The sequence below is a fragment of the Camponotus vicinus genome, unplaced genomic scaffold (assembly GCF_025532165.1).
Source record: "Camponotus vicinus isolate PSW18456_S1 unplaced genomic scaffold, iyCamVici1.0 SCAF_3, whole genome shotgun sequence".
Classification (NCBI taxonomy): Eukaryota; Metazoa; Arthropoda; class Insecta; order Hymenoptera; family Formicidae; genus Camponotus; species Camponotus vicinus.
The window spans coordinates 20,815,558-20,837,815 of record NW_028141967.1 but is presented as its reverse complement, the minus strand read 5'-3'; the positions used below and the strand labels follow the sequence as shown (position 1 = coordinate 20,837,815).

The window sequence follows — 22,258 nt, the reverse complement described above, 5'->3', positions numbered from 1 at the left end:
AACTTTTTGCATTGCTAAGCGTCACGTTAAGATTTCTAACTCTTATTTGTATATTTAATTATTTTTTAGCATGGACCAGCAATCAAGGTTATCTTTGAAAAGAGATCGTTATCACCAGTTACATGTCAAAAATATTATTTCAGTGGAAATATCAGACGATGAAAGCTCTGATTCAATATCAAATCCACAGTCAAATATAGGACAAGTAAACTGTACAAACGCAAATCCTGGAACAGCTTGTATTTCAAATGATGTAACAGATAGTTCAAATCTTGCATGTAGTTTGACAAATATGCATGATTTATCAGACGATTTAAGCAGTGATGAAGATGTCGTAGTTGATACGCCTAGTACTTCTAAGAATACCAATTCAATGTTTAATTGGGGGAATACAAGTTTTGCTTATGCGTCAAGATATCAAACCAGCACGTCTTCCGTATTGCATGATTCAAGAATTGAAGAGGAAATTCCTAAAGAAGTATTAAACAAAAAACAAAAGCTAATGTTTGATTTGACAAGTTCAAATGATGATGACTTGATGAGCTTGAACAACTTTAAAGAAGAGGCTTTGCCATCTGAAGTTACGATACAACATAGAATAATGATTGCGGGAACTATAGTCACATTTCCTGTCGAACCGTATCCGTGCCAGAAAGCAGTGATGAATAGTGTAAGTATAATTGTACTATAATTGTGTAGTTATTGTTGTAATGCTGTTACAATTTTATTAATTATATTGAAAATTACATGTGCAGCTTATCAAAGGATGTACCAAGGAGCAGCACTGTCTCTTGGAAAGCCCTACTGGTAGTGGAAAGACTCTGGCTCTTCTCTGCGGAGCTTTGGCGTGGCAGGACCAATACAGTAGTGAGTTTGTGATGCATGTATTATTATATATTAGATATATAACAAGAGTTTAAATTAAAATCTCTGGATTATCACTCATTAATGAAATCTTTACACAATTTTTTCTGCTCATTAATGAGATTATTATGTTTCATAATTAATACATAAGATAATCCGCGGATTTTTTCTCAACTTATTCGCCCATCTAATTATAAATATAAAAACTCCAAGTGCGTGCAAGTGAATTGAATGATGCAATTTCGCGATCATATGATATTCATTAATTTCCTATCAATCATGCTCATGCAGCGCTTTCTTTACCACGTTATGTTTGTCTTTAAGATTTATCACGGAGTTTCGCAAAAATCTCGTTTTGTCGTCGTGTCATGTCTCGTGATAGCCGGTCGTTAACGTCAACCGTCTTAGCGACTTCTCTCTCGTTGTACACCCGCATACACGTGCGCTCATCACTCTCATTAGATTTTTGACTGTCGTGCGAATTTTGGAAATTAAAAAGGGGCTGAGCCACCATCTACCTATTTCGTTTGTCTCTCCTTTACCTCGCGGCCGAGTATCGCCCTTATTAAAGTTTCCCGAAGTTTGCGAACATTTTGCTTTACCTCGTCAGAACTTTAAAAGTCTTCCGGATAATTTCTCAAGGCATGTCACCACGATGTCAGGCGTTTGTCGCGTTCATCAACTGATTAGTTTCCGCGATCTTTATTTTGTCTATTATACTATTTATATACTATATTATATTTTTAAGAATACATTATATAAAACATTTATTTTTCTTGAAAAATTCTACAAGAGAAATTCGCATGCTGACATGACAGTATCGAAAGCGCATTCTTGTTTGAAACGGCAAATTTATTTATCGGCATTTTACATTTAATCTATTAATGCGAGCGAGGTTAAACATCACATCGCGCAGGCATTAATTTACATAATTTTTTTTCTCAACGAAATGGTATAAAAATTAATACATTCGTGCTGCATTAATGCATGGATCGTAAATATTGCGCGATTTTCACGCATAAGCGTTCTTTTACATCGAATAATGGTCTCGAGTATATTTAGCTATGAGGAAAGAAGGCGCGGATTTTCTCATTTCCTCGCCGAGAGAGAAAGCAATTCGGATCGTTAGCGGTTTCTTGGCTATTAATTTAAATTATTCAACCATTCATGCGCACACAACACCGTCGTAATAATCATTACGATCTGAAGTCGCTGGTAATTCCGACTTGCACGCGTGCATGCAGCTAATTGTTCGTAATTCGTGCAATTTCTAAACAATTAGATTTACCTTCGCGATGAGCGATGTCTCGTCCCGTCCTCGCTCGTACCAGTCTACGAAAAACAGCGGGACGAACATAATTGTCCTTCGTTATGATAATGCGACGAGAATACAATTTCGTCTAACATTATGTTCGATAGCCGCGTTACCTTGCCTCTAGCGACAAAATATTGGTGTCTGTTGACGTTTGTGGCAAATATTGGCCAAAGTATACGGCTTGCAAAGCATCGTGTAAAACGGTCTCTAATTGACGATTGTATTTAAAAAAATTTAGTCTTACATTTTTGTGAAAATTTTTTAGTTTAGCGAATCGAGATTTTTATAACGTAATATTAATATATGTATATTAATTTAGATTATTATATATTAATTTAGATTGACATTCCCTATAAACAAACGTGCAAGTTTATCGAAGTTAATCGTTATTTGTCGGAGTAGAATTTTATTGGCCAGTCTTGTCTGTGAAAGTCGTGTTATTGTTCTTAATGTAGGATCTATTAACCATTAACGCGATCGATGATCATTGCTTACTTTGCCGGAAAGTTTCGACGGAGACGCGTTTCCGCGCTTATAGCCTTTTTTGCGCCCCCCCTGAACGAGCAGCTGAATTAGCTAGAATCGCCGAGTGAGGTGGTTTATCGTACGATCCCATCTTAATATTCCACTAGGAAATCGTGGCGAATGTCGATTGATCGAGGAACAATCACATCGCATGAAAATGACATTATTTACTACTCGCTAGAAACGACTTTCCGAGTACGAATAATTCGAAATGTCGTTGTGGAGATATTTTTTTCGATAGTGTGTAATCCGATTCCAACAAAATAACATATGGTTTTATATAACTATATTTTACAATATATTGGCCAAATTTATCGATATTTTGATATTCGAGAGCCATGTTTGTTATAAAACATTAGTTAAAGCGCGCATCGCGACAATGAAACTGGAACGTTGCAAAGTATTCGATGAGGCGAACGATCGCGTGCCATTTCGAGCTGCACGAGCGACGAATTAAATGTTCCGCGATGTTAACGTCAAATTTGCGTGAGTAACTTCGCATTCGTTGCCTACGCGAAAAACGACGTAGGACGGATGGACAGGACGTCTTTGGAACATATACTGGAAAGGACAGCACGAACCGTCATCGCCTCCCAAAATTACAGACAAGTCCTCCCTGTGTTTTATCCTCGTCGTTGTGACATCGCATTACAAACCGACAAATTCAATTACAAACCGAAAATTATCGACCATGCGAAAATTCTTTTTCTTCGTGACAATACTTTTGCAACTGGGGATCGGTAAATTATGATATTCAATAATAATCCCTTCGTTGATTAGCATCATTCTTTATTTATTGAATAATGTCATATGTATATATATATATTATGCGATTTGATTCAACAATGGCATAGAATTTAAATCGATATTCGATTTGCCGTGACAAGAGCAAATTAATAAACATGAGTTATGAGCAGGATAAATGAAAAATATGGGATGTGATCGCTTCTAATTTTAATTCGGTCTAGAATCTAGAAGTTACATAATATTGTATATATATATATATATATATATATATATATATATATATATATATACATATATATCACTAAAATTAATATATTAAATTAATATATTAATATATTTAATTAATTAATTAATATATTAAAACTAAAATTAAAATTAATATATTAAAACTAAAAAAACGTCTGAGTAAGAGCTGCATTTCGCATATGTTGCTCTAGGTTTGACAGAGAACATCACGCGTAGATAATTATCTACGACTTACGACCTGCTCTTAGTTTATCGATGCGCATCCTAATTAAGCAAATCAGAATAGAGCGACTCGATGGAGATTAGTCATGATACGAATTTTCGCGTGTGTATGGCAAGGATGCGTGCGTAGGTGTGCCGCTTTGCACGACATCCTGCTTTTCCCAGTTATAATTTGCTTTATGCTTTAAACTTGGCGTTGTCACGCTCTGCCGGAGGTCGAGTGGTACTGCTAGCCGCCAAACTGTAAACTTACCTCGTTGGAGAGCCGCATAAATTAGGTCCTCGAAAGGGAATAGAGAATTTTCTGACGTCGCGGTTTAATCGATATCGTCGTTGCCGTCGATGTTGGAGATTCGCTTCGACATTTACATTTGTTTCTTTTTAAAATCGTAAATAATCCATCTAGAAATACATAAAAAAAGTCGAATAGACTAGAATAGTGATATACGGGAAATATTCTCTTTCTCTGAGCTTGAGAAAGAGACATATGTATCAACTTTGTATTTGCTTAAGGCGTTGAAAGGAAACGCGAAGCTTGAGGAATCATCCTCGAGCCCGTACGGCCACTTTGTTTAGCGGGCCGCATGCGATTCACAGACCGCGTGTTCCACGTGCCAGCCATAGCGCTCGATTAGCTTGACGCAACATTTACCGGAGAATTCGAAAAACTTAAATCGTTCGTAGAACGAAGGAGCGTGATGCGCCGCTTTCGGTAGAAGAAGGGAAGGGAGGGACATCGAGAGGGTCGGACGAATAAATTTCGAAAGTTTATCGCGGAATCGCATGCTGGCTAATGTCACTTTATTACTAGTAGAAGACGGCGGCAACGCGCGGCGACAGGCCGTGGAGGGATCTTCAGGGGGAGAGAGAAAGAGAGGACCGCGGGAAGGATAAGTTGGAAATAACCGGCAGCGACGAGACCCATTGTGCGGCAGGAAACTTGGGAAGTCATAATAATTATCGGCGAACGCGGAATTATATATTGTGTCCCTGTGGCAGCCTGTCGTCGTCGTCGCCGCGAATCGTCTTTGCGCCTCAGCATGCAACTCCGACTGAATATGCAGCTACGTGCTCTGTGACGTTCTGACATTAATAATGCGCGGGGAATCCGCCTTTTATGCCGGAGGTACCAACCGTGGTACCATCGCCGTGGACTCTTCCCAGAAGGAGCTCGCCGATCGTGTCGTTTCGCTCTTGTACAACTCGCGAGGGGAAGAGTCTGAGTAATTTTTTAAAGGGAGAGCTGCATCGATCTGATATAAATTTTGTTTAATTACGCGCATATAAATATTGCTACAATTAATGATAACCGATTTGATATAAAATTTTGATACAAAATTATTTCAGTCAAATTTGATTTCTCAATATTTTCTCCAACTTTCACGTCTCTCGAATATCTCAGCTCGAGTAAAATAAATGATGCTTCGCGCGCGATGAATCTTCCGAAATCGAATATCGAAACTCCTTATCGTTGATTCTTTTATACGAGCCTCTTCGCGATTAGCGAGATGCGCGAGAGGAGGAAAGGAGAGATAGAGAAACCTGAACGGTAGCTTCGGAATGGTGCAGGGCTACCCGCAGAGCACGCTACTTGCTGCGGCAGCTTCGCGAGCGAAAGACAAAGGAAGGCCCACGCTTTCATCCGTGCCGACATTAAGGCACCTACCGTATATGCCCTTTCGGAACACAATAAGGTCCGCATGCGGGTCCAACGGATCTCACGTCTCCTGTGTACACGTATACCCTTCTCACAATGAGAATCTCCCTTTTCCTACCCCCTTTCCGCGCCCTTTTATTTCTCCTCCATGGGAGTCCTCCTTCGACGGCTATGCACTTCGGTCCCGAATTCCGGAGCAACGGATTATCGAAGCGCCAGCGCGCATCGCGAAGGTACTCGACGGGTCGTAAAACACTCGGTGCGATAATAAAGTCGAGGCGAAATTGATTTCGTCGCTAATGAGCCGCCTGATTATTTCCATCGGTTTCGCCGCGAGTCGATGAAGAAGAACGTTTTTAACTTTTTTTCTTTTTGCAAGAAAAAGTCTTGTCCCCTCGCTTGATTTCCCTTATGACCGATGTTCAAAAATTTCAAAATGTATAATAGTGTTACGCGAAGAATACGCTTTTCGTGCATGCATAACTTTACGCAAGGACCTAGTGCCGACCGATAATAGGACGCCGTGGAGCTCTCGCGAGAACGAAAGGTCTCGCCGATTCCTGGGTAAGCGAATAAGATAAGGGACCCCCCAAAGGTACGGCGTGCGCCGCCAGTTCCCAACCAGTCCTGAACCTCTCTCTCGGGTGGTCCACGACGTTCCTCTGCCTCTCCGCGCTCGTTCTTTTATATTGGCTCTCCTTCCTCTTTCTCTCGCGCCTTCTCTCTGTATCTCGCTTTGACCGCGGCTCGTTCCGCGGCGATCTTCTCCGCTGCTTCCGGTTACATCTCACGATTTCGTGTAACTGCAAATCGGCGAGAATCAGAAAATTATTCTTAAATTTCATCTGGTATCTCGGTGCATGAGTTGTCGTTGATTTTTGTAATGAAAAAAATGATGCAGTAATATCTAAATTATTGGAATATAATACAATCGATATCTTATAATTATTACCTCTTGCCGAGTAAATTGAAATTTCAAAGGAAATGGAGAATTTTCATATTTGAGATACTGAAGAAATTAAATAATATAAGTGTCGCGTATTTTTTCCATATTTGAAACATTGAATTATTATCGCAAATATTAAGGGCTCGCGATCCAATATTCGCGATTGCACAGTGCGGTCGATAGGAGCGCGACAACGATTCCCTTTCTTCCGAGAAAGGATCCGCGATTCAAAAAGCGCCGCCCTTGCGAATTCCAGACGACCCGCGATCTTACATAATTCCACATGCTCGGCAAGACCGCCCAGCGTCCTGGAATCGTCCCTTTCAGGATTTCCAGGATCCCGCTAACGATTCCGGATATTCCGACTGCAGGATGGATAATCTAAGTCTTCAATTCTCGGCTTCCAGGACTTTGTTCGCGTATTCAATTTTCCAATGTGTGCAAATTAGACGAATTCGCAAAAACATTTCGTAATTCATTTCGTTGATATTGTGTCTGTTGCTTTTCCTCTCATAATATTTTAAAAAGCAATATAGTGCTAGTAGATTTTTTCGAATTTTTTTTATCATTTTCAATCTATGTCCTGTGAATTTTTAACGTCCTTAGCATTTTACGTTGTTTTTATCATTATATAATGCTACATATAAATATTATATATAAAGTAAATAATTTTCCCATAATTTTTATATATTATGTGTATATTTTATACCCAAATTTGAAGCTCCCAATTTTAATAGACGCTGATAAAAACGGTAAATAAATCACATTGATCTCTCTTAGCGCCGGATAATTTGAAGCAATCGCGAACTCGCGGAACACGCTCGTTCAACGAATTCGGCCGCGCATTCCCCGATGTAATTCACGTGGAATCGATCGTGTAGGGCCCCAGCGGCATGGGCGCTTTTCGTTCGGGCGGAAATGTTTCTCGCAGGTAAATCGCGGGCGCCAGGCGCCCCCGGGCGTGTCGGGAATCGCTTGCCACCGTTTCGCCAATCGACGCCAACAAACCACGTCGTCGCCTCTTTTAAAATAAAGTTCGGTAGATCCGTTATTTTTCATTCTTTATACGATATTTAGCATTTTCAATCGTATAAAATCGATAGAAATTAATATAGCAATACACAAAGATAAAATAATCAGCCGCGGTAGCTTACTTTAGATAAAAATAAACTGACATCTTTTACATATGTTTTACGATGTTCGTGTTATCGGGAGAAAAAGAAATATTATTTTGTTATATGTATAAAATATAAAATATTTTTTTTTATAGATGTATTATCTTTATATTTTCCACATTATTTGAGGATCACACATAGGAACTCAATATTATGTTTCCTCAAGATTTATTTTTATAAAAAAAATGGGAAACACCACTATTTCTATGTGACTTACATAATACACAAATTTGATGTCCGATAACGTCTCTCGTGTTTCTCTTCATCGTCGGTATTTCCTATCTTTCATCGTCCGATATACAGATATAAAAAGAGAATGCGGGAGCGGAAGTAAACATAGATAGGGCAATAAGATGACAGGGGGAAAAGGGAGAGATGTACTCTCGAATGCTTTTAGTTAAGTGCGGAAACTCCCGCGCATTCTGCATCGCGTGCACTTCTTTAGCTTCTGGGTATACAAATTTATAGCGTGCATACGCACAAACAATATGCGTGCGCACGGCGTTAAACAAAAGCCGCCTGTGTGCGTGCGTGCATGTGCGCCGATCATGAATATGTACGGGTCTTTTTGCGGAAGATACGTGCGTGTCCTTTTTGCCCCGCGCGGCTCGTGTGTGCGTGCAAGATCAAAGGATGCCGCCCTCTTCCCTCTTCATTCCCCCTGTTACACATACGCACACATGTGCGTTTTCTCTCCTTCTTATCTTGCTCTTTCTCTTTCTGTTCCCTTGTCTCTCTTTATTTCTGCATACGTAGATTACGCGACCGTGTCCTCTGCTTCGTACCCCCAACTCCGCCTCCTTTTCTCCTTACGGTGTATGGGATCTCGACGCGGTGCAATCGAGTGTGCGTAACGTTTATCAGCGGATGCAACCATAATTTCTTCGTTGTTACATTAATAACGTATTTTTCGAACTATTATGCGACTTCGCAGTAGAATATCTCTGTGTGTAATAGCGCAATTTGTGAACATAATGCATGTATATATCGTTAATCATAGAAATATAAATGTGACAGAATGCAGGAATATGTCGTGAAATTTTTGGCAGCTGTGATCTATATTTTTTTTTATATCTTTGAGATTAAATTTTTAATTTAAATGTAAATTCTAATGTGGCGAAATTGCAAATAAAAATATAAAATAAAAATTTTATAACATATTTTATAATATATTCTATAAAAATTTTTTTCTCGATTTTTATAGACATATCATGTACGTAATAGATAATATTTTTTAAGTTAGATTATATTTATTAATTTTAGTTATGGACGAGAAATTATTATTCATTGTGAATTATCCATATAAGAGATACAATTCTCGAAAAACTCAAATTAATTAAATTAACTCCGTTAATTTCGCGGGAATTCTGGTCGCACGGTCTTCACCGGCGCGCTAGGACAATCTTTTTTTTTTGCCAAAGTGTGAGCTAACCGACGCGTGAAATTATACATAAACGAGGTGAGAGTATTCCCGACTAGCGTTTAGGCAAAAAGGTCGGATTTATTGAAGCTTGAAGCGGAAGTCCGAAGGCGGTGTTCGAATCGGCCTCGGCTTAAACGAGAGTACCGAGTACCGAGAAGGCATTCAGCCAATAATGCGCCCACAAGCGCAAAGAATTTCTCGTTGCGCGCGCGTCAGCTGGCCGGGAAGGAAGTGAATGCTAATTAATGACTCTTAATTCTCTTAATTGGTCGTTACGAACGCCGCCGATCACGGTAGTCGTCCACGCACATACAGAACCCGTAGCCTCTTCACTCGATTATTGTTACTATTGTTACTGTGTTGTAATTTTTCTCGGAATCGTCCCCCTGTTTCTCACACTCGAGCGTTTTTGCGAAATAAAATCAACTCATTCGGCATGCGATTAATTATAAAATCAAGCAATAATCTCCGTTTGGTTTTTGCAAGAACGATAGGCTTCGTGGCTCCATCTGCGAACAAATGCCGGAAATGTCTGGGATAGGATCTAGCTGAGACACAAACCCGCTATACCGGGTGGCTTGAAAAAAAGAGAAAACAATCATACATAATAATCGTATAAAAAAATATATATATTTTTCATGACAATATTGAATTTTTAGCTGTATTTAATCCTGTAGTTCTCCTGTAGATCACCTGAATTATCATAAATTAGGAAAGAATAGAATAAAGAACTCAATGAAAAACTTGCAATATTATTATTTTTTCTTATTTTTACTCACTCTATTAAGAGCGAAACGTAATGATAATGTTATAAGAGAAATCTATTCATATTGTTCTATCTCGGTATTGTTTTTTAAAGAGAGAATGAAAGGAAAAAAAAGAGAAAAAATATCGCTTATGCTTGAATAACAATGTCTTTCTTTCTTGTATTTATTCTATCTTTGCATCTTCTTCCACTTCGTCGCGGAATGCATTAACGAACTCGTGAAATCTTTAAAAACATTTATCGTTTTTTTATCTTCTTTATTCATCATGATATTCATCATTAAACAGATTTCTTGGTGGTTAAAGGGTTTTGTTGCAATTGTACATATTGATGCGAAATTATTGCACGCATTACCATATTTTAAAAACGAAACGAATAAAAGTGTTTACATTTCTTAATTATTCATATAAAATCCATTATGCATTAAGTTAGATAGTAAGAAAAACGAAACGTACACTTACACATATAACTACAGGACTCCTTTATTGTTTGAAATTATTTATATATAACCGAATAGATTATTTGTATTGTTTTTATTACGCAAATATGGTCGTGAAATAATTTATAGAAAAGTAGGTCTCCTTAATCAATATGGAAGAACCTGCAAAATTATTCAGAATATCAAATTACTCCGAAATTATCGAATATTTAACGATCAGGGAAATTGGAGCAATAGTAGAGGCAAATGACAGAGCGATGACGAGATGCATGGTTGTAATATAATCTTCGTTCGCTATATGATAGAAATATTCATGATGTAACTGTCGTAGACAGTAGGGGAAGTGTAAGGATGAGAAGGAGATCGAAATGACTTCTTGTCATGGGCGGGTGCAATGTGACTCTCGCGACGACGACGACGACGACGACGACGACGACGACGATGCGAAATTAAAAATGCGCCTGGAAGCGAATGGATACGAAAGGAAGCGAGAGCGGAATGAAGCGGGTGTGGGCTTTCGTGCTTGGGCTTCCATTCGTGGGCCTGCGATGTAGAAAACAATGCCGGGAATCCGCGTCAATGCGCTCTTCATGCGACATTTCATCGACGAAGACGATGAGGAGGATCCTTCCTCGTGATGCTTATACCGTTTCCTCTCATCTCTACCGAATTGCTATGCATTTGCTGATGTATTCGTCGAATTTGTACATAAATGACGAGACGTAAAAGGCATTTAAAGAAGATAAAATATTCCATCAAAGAAAAAAATAATATTTAATTTAGTAGAAGAAATTAATTTAATTACGATTTTTTTTCTGCTAACAAATATATTAAGGGATATATCCACATCGTATATTTTTAAAAATATTTAAAGTGACAAATATAAGAGATATTCATTTGGAAACGTGAAAACAAGTTCGATATGAATACTAATACATTCTTGAATACAATGATAATGTTTGCGAATAACAACTTTAATAAATGTGCGGAAATATAAAAACACGATGAAAAACGACATCATTTCCCAATTACGCGACATATTTTTTATTGTCATATATTATCTTCCCCTCGACTTTGCCGCCTTCTCGTCGACTCCTCTTTTCGCTTTTCGATGGGTCTTCGTTCTCTGACACTTTATGCGCACATATGCCCACGCCCCTACTATATGGGAACGTAAGGCGGGTATGTATGCATACAGTGATGCTCTTCGTGTGTACCAGACGAAACCGCCTCGCGTCGCGGCTCTAATTAACCGATTCTCATTACGTAGTCGCGTTATACGAAGCTGCGTTTAATGAGACCACCAGTACATCGTACGGCTTCTCTTCCTCCCTGCCTCCCCAACTATTCCTATCCCTTTCGCGGTAGCGGTGCGTCGTTCTCTGCAGCCTCTCTTTTTCTCTCGGTCCACATCTCGTTTGGCCACTCTGTGTCACGGCGAAACGATCGTCTTCCGTCGTGGGTGGTGATGGATTTTTTACACAAAGAGAAGTAGTAGACCAATGTGGGAGAAATGCGTGCCTTGCGACGTAGACGAAGAGGAGAATTTACCGCGAGTACCCGGTATCGATCTCACGAGTCAGAGCGAATCCTCTTTCGAGAGGCCGACTGTATTTATGCGTCATCAATCGTAATTTTTTTCACGGGCTGATTTTAGCGAACTTTAATTGTGCACGATTACAATCTTTTTTTAATACAATATGTAATATGTAGAGCTAACGACTGAGCGCTTAACTTATTAAGTAACGATTAACGATTAATGAGTAAGCAAGGCTAAATAGAATAATCGTTGTAAGAATTTCCTTAAAATCGGAGCTTTCATCATGATAAAGAGTTGTATATCGAATCGTACTTCGTAAAACTACTTTCCCTTTCCGCGCTTCGTACTTTATTTTCTTCTTCAACTTTTATTCATAACAGAGCGCAGTCATAAACGGTGATACGCAAATTGCGACATGAAAATCCGCAAAGTTGCTTTGCAGGAGTACTTGATATTGGTTTCTTAATTATCATTATAATATATGTATGATCGTATAGGGAGATAAAAGTTACCTATATAGTTTTTACACGCACGAAGTAATGTAAGAAATAATCTTCATATATGTATGTGTGTGATTAGATTTGATTATTCTTTATATGATTTTAATTCGAAATGGACACCTAGAAATGTCCAGTAGAAAATAAGGTAAGGTCTCGATAACGGCATGATAAAATATTACAGATGCTTGAAATTGATATCCCGTAAAAACAATAAATAGATGATGAAGTAATTATCGTAGGACGTTGACAAGAGAGTCAATCATATGATAAATTTCGAACGAATATCGAACGATGTAAAATCTGGATCGCAATCGCCGATCCCGTTTACTTACCGCCGCTCTCCTCCGCCGATGCATGGTCCAGGAAGAGGCTGCGCTCTCCGGCTCTCTTGGTTTCTCGGGGACACGGCGTTCCGATTCGACTTCACGTTCTTTGTCGAGGAGGTGGATGGTCTCCATCGCACACAAAGTGCCCATGTACATTGTCCTTCTAGCCAGGGGAATCCTGAATTCCCATTGGGCGAAAACCGTCACAAGCACCACGCCCATCGGACCTTCTATAGAGGTTCACCTATACCCATGAGTCTTCGAAGAGATTCTCTCTCCCTTTCCCTTTTCCTTTCTCTCTCTCTCTCTCTCTCTCTCTCTCTCTCTCTCTCGTTCTTCTCTTTTCCTTCCTGCTTCTCTCTCTTCCATCTCTCTCTCTATCTCTCCTTTGCTCCATGTCTCGTCGTCGAGAAGAGACGAAGCTTCTGTATGCTTCCGCTGATGTGTACACACGTGCGTGTCGCACCACGATACACATGCACGACTCGTTGCACTCCAGCTCTCTTTCTAGCCCAAGTTCCTGTCCTCTTCCTCTACACCTTTCTATGCAGTTTTCTCCCTTCTTTTAGCTCGTACACACTTGCTCTTGCTGCTTCACTATGAGCACTGGTCTCCATTCGCTTCTGTTTTCTAAAAAAGAGGAACAGAGAGAGAAACAAAAGGGGAGGAAGAGAGAGAAAAAGGAGAAAGAGAGAAAGAGAAGTAAAATAGGATGGGGGTAGTACTCGGAGAAGAGAGGGTGAGTTACCTCTAACGGAGAGGGTACTACTTGCTCGCGCTACCCTCCGAGAAAGGCGAAGGGATGAATGAGGAGAGAGTCGAGAGAGTAGAGAGCGCTATTAGCGTGGGCTCCGATCCGTGTGCCCGGCAGATTTCTCGAAAACAATTTATTCCTTTGTCGTTTGTAATCCGGGATGAAGGATCTTCTTGAGATAACGAAGCCCTGCACGCGCGCCCGCGCCGTGTATGGACGCGCTGTGTAAAACGTAAAATATGCGAGAAGCCGAGTCATTAAGAAGCGGCGCGGCGCTTTGAATTCATTCGACCGCGTTGATGGGCCCCGATGGGGAGATCAATCGAGATGCTCTTCATCTGAATATTTCGAAAGAATATCACTAAGAGAATTAATTTGTGAATCTTGAGGAATACTAATAAAAGGTTGTGCCAAGGCGAGGATAGTCTTATGAGTCAAGATTTATACAGAGCTATAAAAATGTTGTATTTATTGAAAGAGGATAATGAATGTTTATATATACATGTATAATTTAATTTTCTTTTTATAGTCTACGAAGAGTCCTGTGTGAATATATAATTTTTACAAAATATTAAATATATTTTAGAAATATATAGAATTAATAGAATATTTTTCAATAACAATCTGTATTGTTTTTATGTATTATATAAACATTTGATCGAAAATTAAGCCACATTTTTAAGAGAGATAAAAAATTGCGATACTATAATCAGTAGATGGAAACAATCATAAACTTAAATCCAACTTAGGAGCAAAATGAAAGAGCCTGATGAGTTTTTCAAGTAACGGTCAAGAGTGCATAAAAAAGAGAAAGAATCGATCTATTTAGATCTCCAAGTTTTCGCCTTAATTGTACTCGCAATCTGTGTTGCAATTGTATTATCCCTAAAGAATTAATATATATTTTCAATCTATGATTTTTTCAATTAAAATCGAGAAAGTGTGTTCAGAATTACAAATTAACAATTGATAGCTGGAAATCGAAGCTTCATATTCTTATGTTTAAATGCTTCACATTCTTATATTTAAGTCGTATTTTTGAATATGAGAAAAACTTTATAAAACGGTATATTCAACGCTATTTGGGTCGCGAATCGTGTCGCGTAATTTTTAATCTTCTCCCGCGGGAAAAATCCCGCGCGACTTCATTTTGCCGACTTATATTCCGTTCCCGCGGGAGTCGAAGAGGAAGTAGCCGGGGCTCCTACGATCTCGATGGGAAATCTGGACGAGCAAAAAGTCTCGTGGGATAGATACATGTTGATCCTTTCATGTACATGCGAAAAGGGGAGCGGCGGCGTAATCCGGCGACCGAGCTGCCGTGTAATACATATCGCTTCTAATGCCTTTAATTAAATATACGCGCAGGAGACTAGGCGATCCGGTAGAATTATGCTTCGTGAGTCATAAAATTATAATATGAAAATGCTGAGCTCCGCATCTCTCGGAAAGGAAATAATTCAGGAGTGCATTCGATCGCTCAGAAAGATCGTCGAGGACTTGCGTCATACATTTGTCAGATATTCCTGTCGCTGAAGAAACCTCAATTTTAAAATTCAAGCAAATTTCAATCGCGACGACATTTAAGAGATTGCAATTTAGGAATATTATTGATTTAGAAAAAGTAATTTATGAGAAAAATAATGCTATATTATTTTAAAAAATCTCATTAATAAACTTATTTAAAAAATTTAGGGTTTTAAATTTCATATTATGTATTATTGTAATCCTCCCCTCCTCCCGAGTTGGAAACAGATGAAAATTATACTTTTTCTACGAACTTCTATAAAGCGTATATTTGGGATATCCACAATGTATCCTTCGTTTATTGTCCATGAAACTTTCTAAGATTCTCAAAAACTGCGCCACAGATCGAAATCGGTTCGATCGAAATCAGATCCCAAGGAAAACAAGCGAACTGGGTGGCCCTCTCACACATTTCGGAACGTTTCTCGCTACTTTTCTACGATTGGATTTCCGATTCACGTGAATCTTATCGCCGCCGTGAAATCTCTTCGCCGCTGACAATACGCCGGAATAAAGAAATCGGTAAGAGAAGTGGAGCAGCGGCTCTCTCGCGGCTTGATTTATCCTTGCGATCGAGAGCGAAGGATGCTGCGCGAAGGGTGCCTCACGAATTTTACGTTTTTCCCCCCTCTTGTCCCTCGGCTCCGATTATTTCGTACGCGAAGGCCCCCAGGTCAGGTCCCGTTCGAGTGTTTACGCAATAGACGCTTTTGTCCATCGAGCGATGAGCATCATTGTCTGTCCATCTGTCTGTCTGTTTACCGAATAGATATCCGCGAGTGGTAGGATAGAAGACCTTGTTCTCTCGTCTTCCTTTCCTCATCTCTGTTTCGCTCTTTTTCTCTCTCTTTCTTTCTTGTCGGCAGCCTCTCCAAGCTCGAAGATGTACTTTTGTGCCTTTATGAGAGAAGCTCGCCCGAGCCTCGTTCCCTCTTTTGTTCTTTGTCCGCTATGAAGGTTTTCGTTTCCACGGTAAGGTGGGCGCGGTGGGGGCAGAACGGAGAATTCTGGTACAGGATTTTGCAGGACCTTTTCATCTATCTCCCGAGTTTCTCTCGGTTCCCTCTCTTTCTACTCCGAAGTGGGTTTTCGATTTCTCGGAGTGCACCCTTCGTTTCTCAAACTACCGTACTGAGACAGGTTTACCATACTGGTTCCTTCCAGAGATGACGAGAGGACGCCAAAATCGATCTCGAGATCCTGGACGTTGTTGAGACTAGGGCTTGTTTCTAATTGGATGGAGGCACGGCTTGTCGGAGCTTCGTTGATGGTCGCGAGAACATCGAAAAGCAGGCCTGCTCCTGAAAGTTCGAGATACACAAATGTACGAATGCCAAGAGATTCAGATATATTCAATTGCGATATGCCTCAATTATTCTTCCATGCGAATATAAAGCTTCAGTTCTCGCACTTTATTAGAGCGATCTGCATGCAATATTAATGTAGCACAATTTTATTTAATTGATTTTGTAGGTACCTAGATCATTGCATGACGATGCAAAAGAATTAACAAAAAATATATAAAGACTTATTCCAATGTTTTCTTTTTTTAATATTAGTATTTATAATTTTATGCCTCGATATAAATTATTTGAGATTTTGCGGATTATTATTTGCAGGAGAAAAATAGTTGGATTGTTGATTGCGAAGTGAAAACAATTCGCACCGCGGTGTTAACAATGAAAATAAATCGCATGCGATACCTGTTTGCGAAAACTGAGTTTTCACATTTTTTTCGTCGATAAATTATATTTAAACTGTCGGCCGTTTGTCACGCTCACGTTTATATTGTTCGTATTTTTAACGCAAAGAAATATGTTATTATTGATTTCGAGTGATTAAACGACGATATTGCATCGACTATCAATGAAGAAAAATTTTTAATATTTAGGTAATATATATTACTTGTGTAATATTTATCTAATATCCTTTTATATACGTTATATGTATGTATATATGTATGAGAAGGGGAAGAGAGAGAGAATTATATATTTCGACAATATATATTTTTTCATTTATAAATGTTTTATATAATGTGAAATCGGTGTTAAATCTCTCTTAACAGCCATTCTCTTACGCTAGCATTTTCCCATCTTTAACCTAAAACAAAAAAAAAATATCAAGCAATAGCGCATTTAATGCATTCAAGGGTGAAATGTCGCTTGGGCGCCATTACAGTGGCCATATTTACCCTGATCGTCAGCCTCATAGGGGGTCTGTATACTGGCAGTGTCCATACTTACCCCGTAAGTGGCGTACAGTTACTGTCAAAAGTACATAATGCACCGCCATGCCGGCAATAAATATCTATAGTTAGCATATATTACAGTTGGTTATGCCGATCCTAATTGTTATTGAAATTCATGCGCGTTATCTCTTGTGGGAATATCATGAATATGGTGAAATGATATAAATTATACCGAAAAATAACTTTATGAAGATCGAATGTTATGTAATCAGAAAATACATTTGAAATGGAATATTCGTTTATCACGTTTACTACTATGACAGGTTTTATTGCTGAATTAAGTGAATAAAGATTAAATATCAGTAGACTTAAAATATTTAATTTTATATAATAATATATGTTATATATTTTATATAGTAATAATAATATATTAATTGTTATTGCTTGCACATATATATATTTTTATATTTATATAATTGGAATATTTACATATCATTAAATTTTAAATTTAACATATTTATTTGTCAAGGTTATATTGTTATAATTTAACTTTTTATTGTTGTTCCATCATATGGAACTTTTTCTGAATCTCAACATTGGAATTCAATGAAAAATGATGAAGAAAATTTTAACATAATTTTATTTAATCTATCTGGGTTTTTGGATTTGATCGATGATTGAAAAAGCGATATCAAATTAAGAAAAATTATTCAAAAATTCTCTTCTTGTTATTGTCTTTTTTTAATCAATTTCGAATTCTTTCTTTTGCTATAAATATATTTTTTTCTAAGAGAGAGAAAGAGAGAGAAAGAAAGGGATGAGATGGCGAAAGAAGGATCTTTCTTTCGCGCGACATCCGTGTTTTGTGCTCGCGAAAGAAAAGGCGAAGATGCGAGTCTTCTCCTAGTTTCTATTGGAGTGGCATACGCGTAACAAGTTACTACTAACAAGCTGCGCGCTTCTTTTCACTGTTTTTCCTGATTCTTTCCTTTCCTCGAGGAAATCACGAACGAGGCAAATAAGCGGCCGCGTTCTTGCGCGACCGCGATAATAATAGCGCGTTATATGCTACGGTAGTTAGTGCAAATAGACCGTTAGCGAATGACGAAAAAGTGGATAAAAGCTATACGAAGAGGCATAATGGGGTGATAGCGTTAATGATAGAGTTAAGCGCGAATGAATTGCGAGAAAGGAATGTTCAGAGAATATTAAAGTCTCCACTTTTCAGTTGTAATAATTAAGTTTGCGGGGAGGAAAAAAGTGAGTTGAGAAAATTGCGACCATATAGTAACGGGTGCGGATAATTTATAAATGAAGGTTTGAGAGAATCTCTCAAAGAAGTGGAACCAGATTTGCAAGATAAGCTTCGTCATCACAAATTATACTAACGATCTCTTTTAATCCGATTGTTCTGAATTTTACTCGAGAACGAAACGTATCCCTCCGAGAACAAGAAATTTTTCGCATTAAAATTATGGATGTTACTGATTGCTGATGTACATTATCAGCCGCTCCTTACGGTAGTGATCTTTCGAGGCATTTACAAGCTTACGTACAAACGTTTCGGCGTGTTAATTATCGACGGAATTAATTATGTAACGTGCCCCGCGCGCTTCATCTCAACGAGTGCGTGTAATGAGCTTAACGCGATGAGACTATGGTCGAATTTGCCCCAGATGGACGCAGGACCTGGATTGAGATGGGCTCCACGTGGGAGAAGGAATACGATAGATAAGCCCAAAGCCGGGAGAGAATTAGTAATGCAACCAGCCGTATATACCGCTTTATGCGCGTGTGCACGTGCCGGCTGACCAATCAAAGCCTCGCGGCACTCTATGAAGCCTATCAGATCCCTTATGTTTCCTAGAGGCTCCCGTTACGTGCGAGAGCGTCCGTTTATGCGTGTGTTGCGCGGTGCACGCACGTCATGAATGTGCATGTGCGCGCATACAGAGCGTCCCATTAACTTCGTCCCTTCCCACACTCAATTGAATTTTAATGCTGGCGATTAACTGCACGGCTGTGCTGGCGATTTATAATTTAAATACGACAACGCGCGCGCGTCGCCGCTATAAGAATTAATTATAAATGGGCGAAAGTGCGGGTGTTGGGCGAGAGCTCGGCGGTAATCAATGCTTCGGTCATTTTAAACAAATCGTTATTTTGCAAAACATCGTGATGAGCATCGGCGAACTTAAGCTTTTTAATCGCCAACCAATGTTTAATATAATCCTCGTCTAATTGTGAAGTGCGTAATTATACCGTCATCAGCTGAATGGATGGAGGCTGTAGGCACGCGTAGTTTCTGCTTTTCTGCCCGCGAGTGCGTTAGTACGTTACTTACAATGAGTTTTATTCATTCTATCTCACCATTGTAAATTTAAATGGTCGCGATTGAATTTTAATGGTCCCTATTAATTGTACAGCTTTGCGGTCAAAATATAAATATAGCAATGCGCGCCCCGGTATGCTTCACCGCTCATAATAATTTATTCTACGTGCGTGAAACAGTCAATTACCGAATGATAATCGTTATCATAATCGCGGCGTAATTTGTTGGCAAACCATGCGTGTAACGGCTTCTCCATTTTTAACTGATTGACGTTAACATTTATCCGTGCGATGAAACATACATTGTATTCTCTAAAATATAAAACTGCTTTTTCTTATTTCTCGTCATATAGTTAAACACATTTTTCTAAATCAGAAATGAAAATATGAACAAACATATCCCTTGATATTAATAAAATATTATTTATTCGTCCACTTAATACGGAATTAATAGTTTTTATACTCGTAGTTTCAGAAGAATCGGCGAATCTAGAAGGATTCTGCTTTCCTAATGATTCATTTTTCATATTTTTTTACGTTTTATTGTCGCACTACTGGGCGTGCGGCATCAAAGTATAGGTTGAAAGCGGTTAGACGATTGAAATTGGAGAAGCCGACGAAACGCTTGCCCACTCAACGCCGTTGACGAATAATCCGAATTTCAAAGGGCCCCTTCGCCTGACTTCGTTGCGCAAAGGAAATCCGCTTTTGACAATCGCGCGTTTCTTCTAAATTTCAACAATTTTTTTTTTGTTTATTAAATGTATCGACGAGATGCAGCCCAGACCGTGTACTGTTTCGAGACGCACGCATCCCCGCAATTTGATTCACATGCCATTCTTACATTCTTACATACCTCAATCAGATCTATTCGGCAAACGTTTCGCAACAACATGTACGAAGCGCATTCCATTTTATTTTGAAAATCGGACACGCGTTAAATCGCTCACTTTTACATCCCCAATAGTTTCTATTTTGAGGAAGAGGAAGATAGAAACGATACAGCGCGCGCAAATAAAATTCTTCTCGCTTACGGCGACGCAAATACTGTCAGCCGGGCCGATGTTTAAAAACGCAATCGCCGTAACTGAAAATCGAGAGCTGCGCGCTTTCAGGCGATGTATCGACAGATCCATCTTACTTCTCATGGGCGTGCCTCGCCCCGAGGGGCAACGTGTCGTTTCGCGTTTTGAAAATCAACGAAATCGCCGACGGGAAGAAGGATTAAATCCTGCAATGCGCTGCGCCGGGCTTTTGGCAATTTTCGCCGCGGGCTTGTTTGCACACCTGAACTTTTCCCGGACATAATTTAGGCGTACCATTAATAATGGTTCTTTCGTACGATCGCTCATGTAAAATTGTACTGAGAGTTTTTAGTAACGTCATTTAAATTTATCACACAAAAATACGATAAATTAGAACATTAATAGGAACTTTCTTCTAGATATTTTCTCCGTTTCGCATTAAGATGACAAAGATGAGAAAGCGAAAGGAATCTCAAATTCCTACTCGCATCTAAATTTAACGTATTATTTATTTCATTTATGTTCTATATGTTGACTTTATGTGAAATATTCAATAATTTAAAATATCAAGTTAATTTAAGCAATGCATCATTTACTCTAATTGACCCAAAAAAGCGAGTAATCATCGATGTCGAATGCTGAAAGAATATTTTTTTCAATGACTTGATGTTTTATTGAGCTGGGATATGAGTCGTGGTAATTAAATAAGAATATATAGCAGAGAGAGATGTATCGCACACGAAAAATAAATTGGACGCTCGCCCGATAATTTACTGATGAATAAACATAACGCGGGCATTAATACCAGCACCGGTCAATAATAAATAAATTGGATGCAAAACGCGGAAAATTGTAATGTATTTACGCGTCATACTTTCGCGTGGCAAGCTGCGTTTATATTCGCGCTCCGAAAGTTTTTATTAACTTCCGCGTACCGCGTAATGTTCCCACGGTAATTAACCCGGGACAATAATTCTCGCGGCTGCGGGAATAACTCGATGCGATCCAGTTTCTGCTTCGTGCGAAGCTATTTGAAATCAATTTGTTAAGTTTGCGCGTATACAGAGTGAGAATGCGGAATATATTAAATTCTGAAATTAATTTTTGATAAAACTTTCTTCTAGAGTTTCTACAAAAAAAAGATTATCGAAGATAGTAGTTAGTTGTTTATATAAAAAATACGATTATTTATTACTGGAATATTTCCCTCTTTAATTTAACGTTGGGAAAGAAATAATTTGAACATTATTATAGGTTTATATACGTACGTATCTTTGTATTTATTATGCATCATACATACATGTATACATAAATTTAGTCATTTACTTTGAACTCCAAGTACTTTATATATTTAAAATGTTCTAAATTCTAAAACATTTCAGAAAAGTAGCAATTTTATTATTCTTTATATATTATTCTTTATATATTATTCTTTATATTATTCTCTTTAATGTGCAAATATTATAAATTATTTTTATTCCAGAAGTTTATAAAGATTTTTATTTAGACATGTTTTTTGACGTTTCCATCATAGCATATAACAAAATTGATCGTTTGTCGGGTTGTGTACAGGCACGAATGGATGTGTAACCGGAATCGGTTGTGTAAGATTGCCATTCGCGGACGCTCGAAATAGAAACGTTACGAATCATAACAAACAGCGTCAACGCTTTTCGAAAAGATCGCAAGTAACAAGTAAACTCGTAATTCCGTTTGTACGCGATGACATCAATTCGACGCAG

At 38.6% G+C, this 22,258-nt stretch overlaps 1 protein-coding gene across 1 annotated transcript in view; it reads left to right on the top strand.

Annotated features, from left to right (window-relative positions):
- LOC145969205 (Fanconi anemia group J protein) overlaps positions 1–22,258 on the top strand; it is a 43,629-nt gene that overhangs the window by 508 nt on the left and 20,863 nt on the right. Inside the window, exons 3-4 of the mRNA XM_083095128.1 lie at positions 70–670; positions 756–867. Coding sequence (XP_082951254.1) covers positions 70–670; positions 756–867 — 713 coding nt within the window. The remainder of the gene's footprint in view (positions 1–69; positions 671–755; positions 868–22,258) is intronic.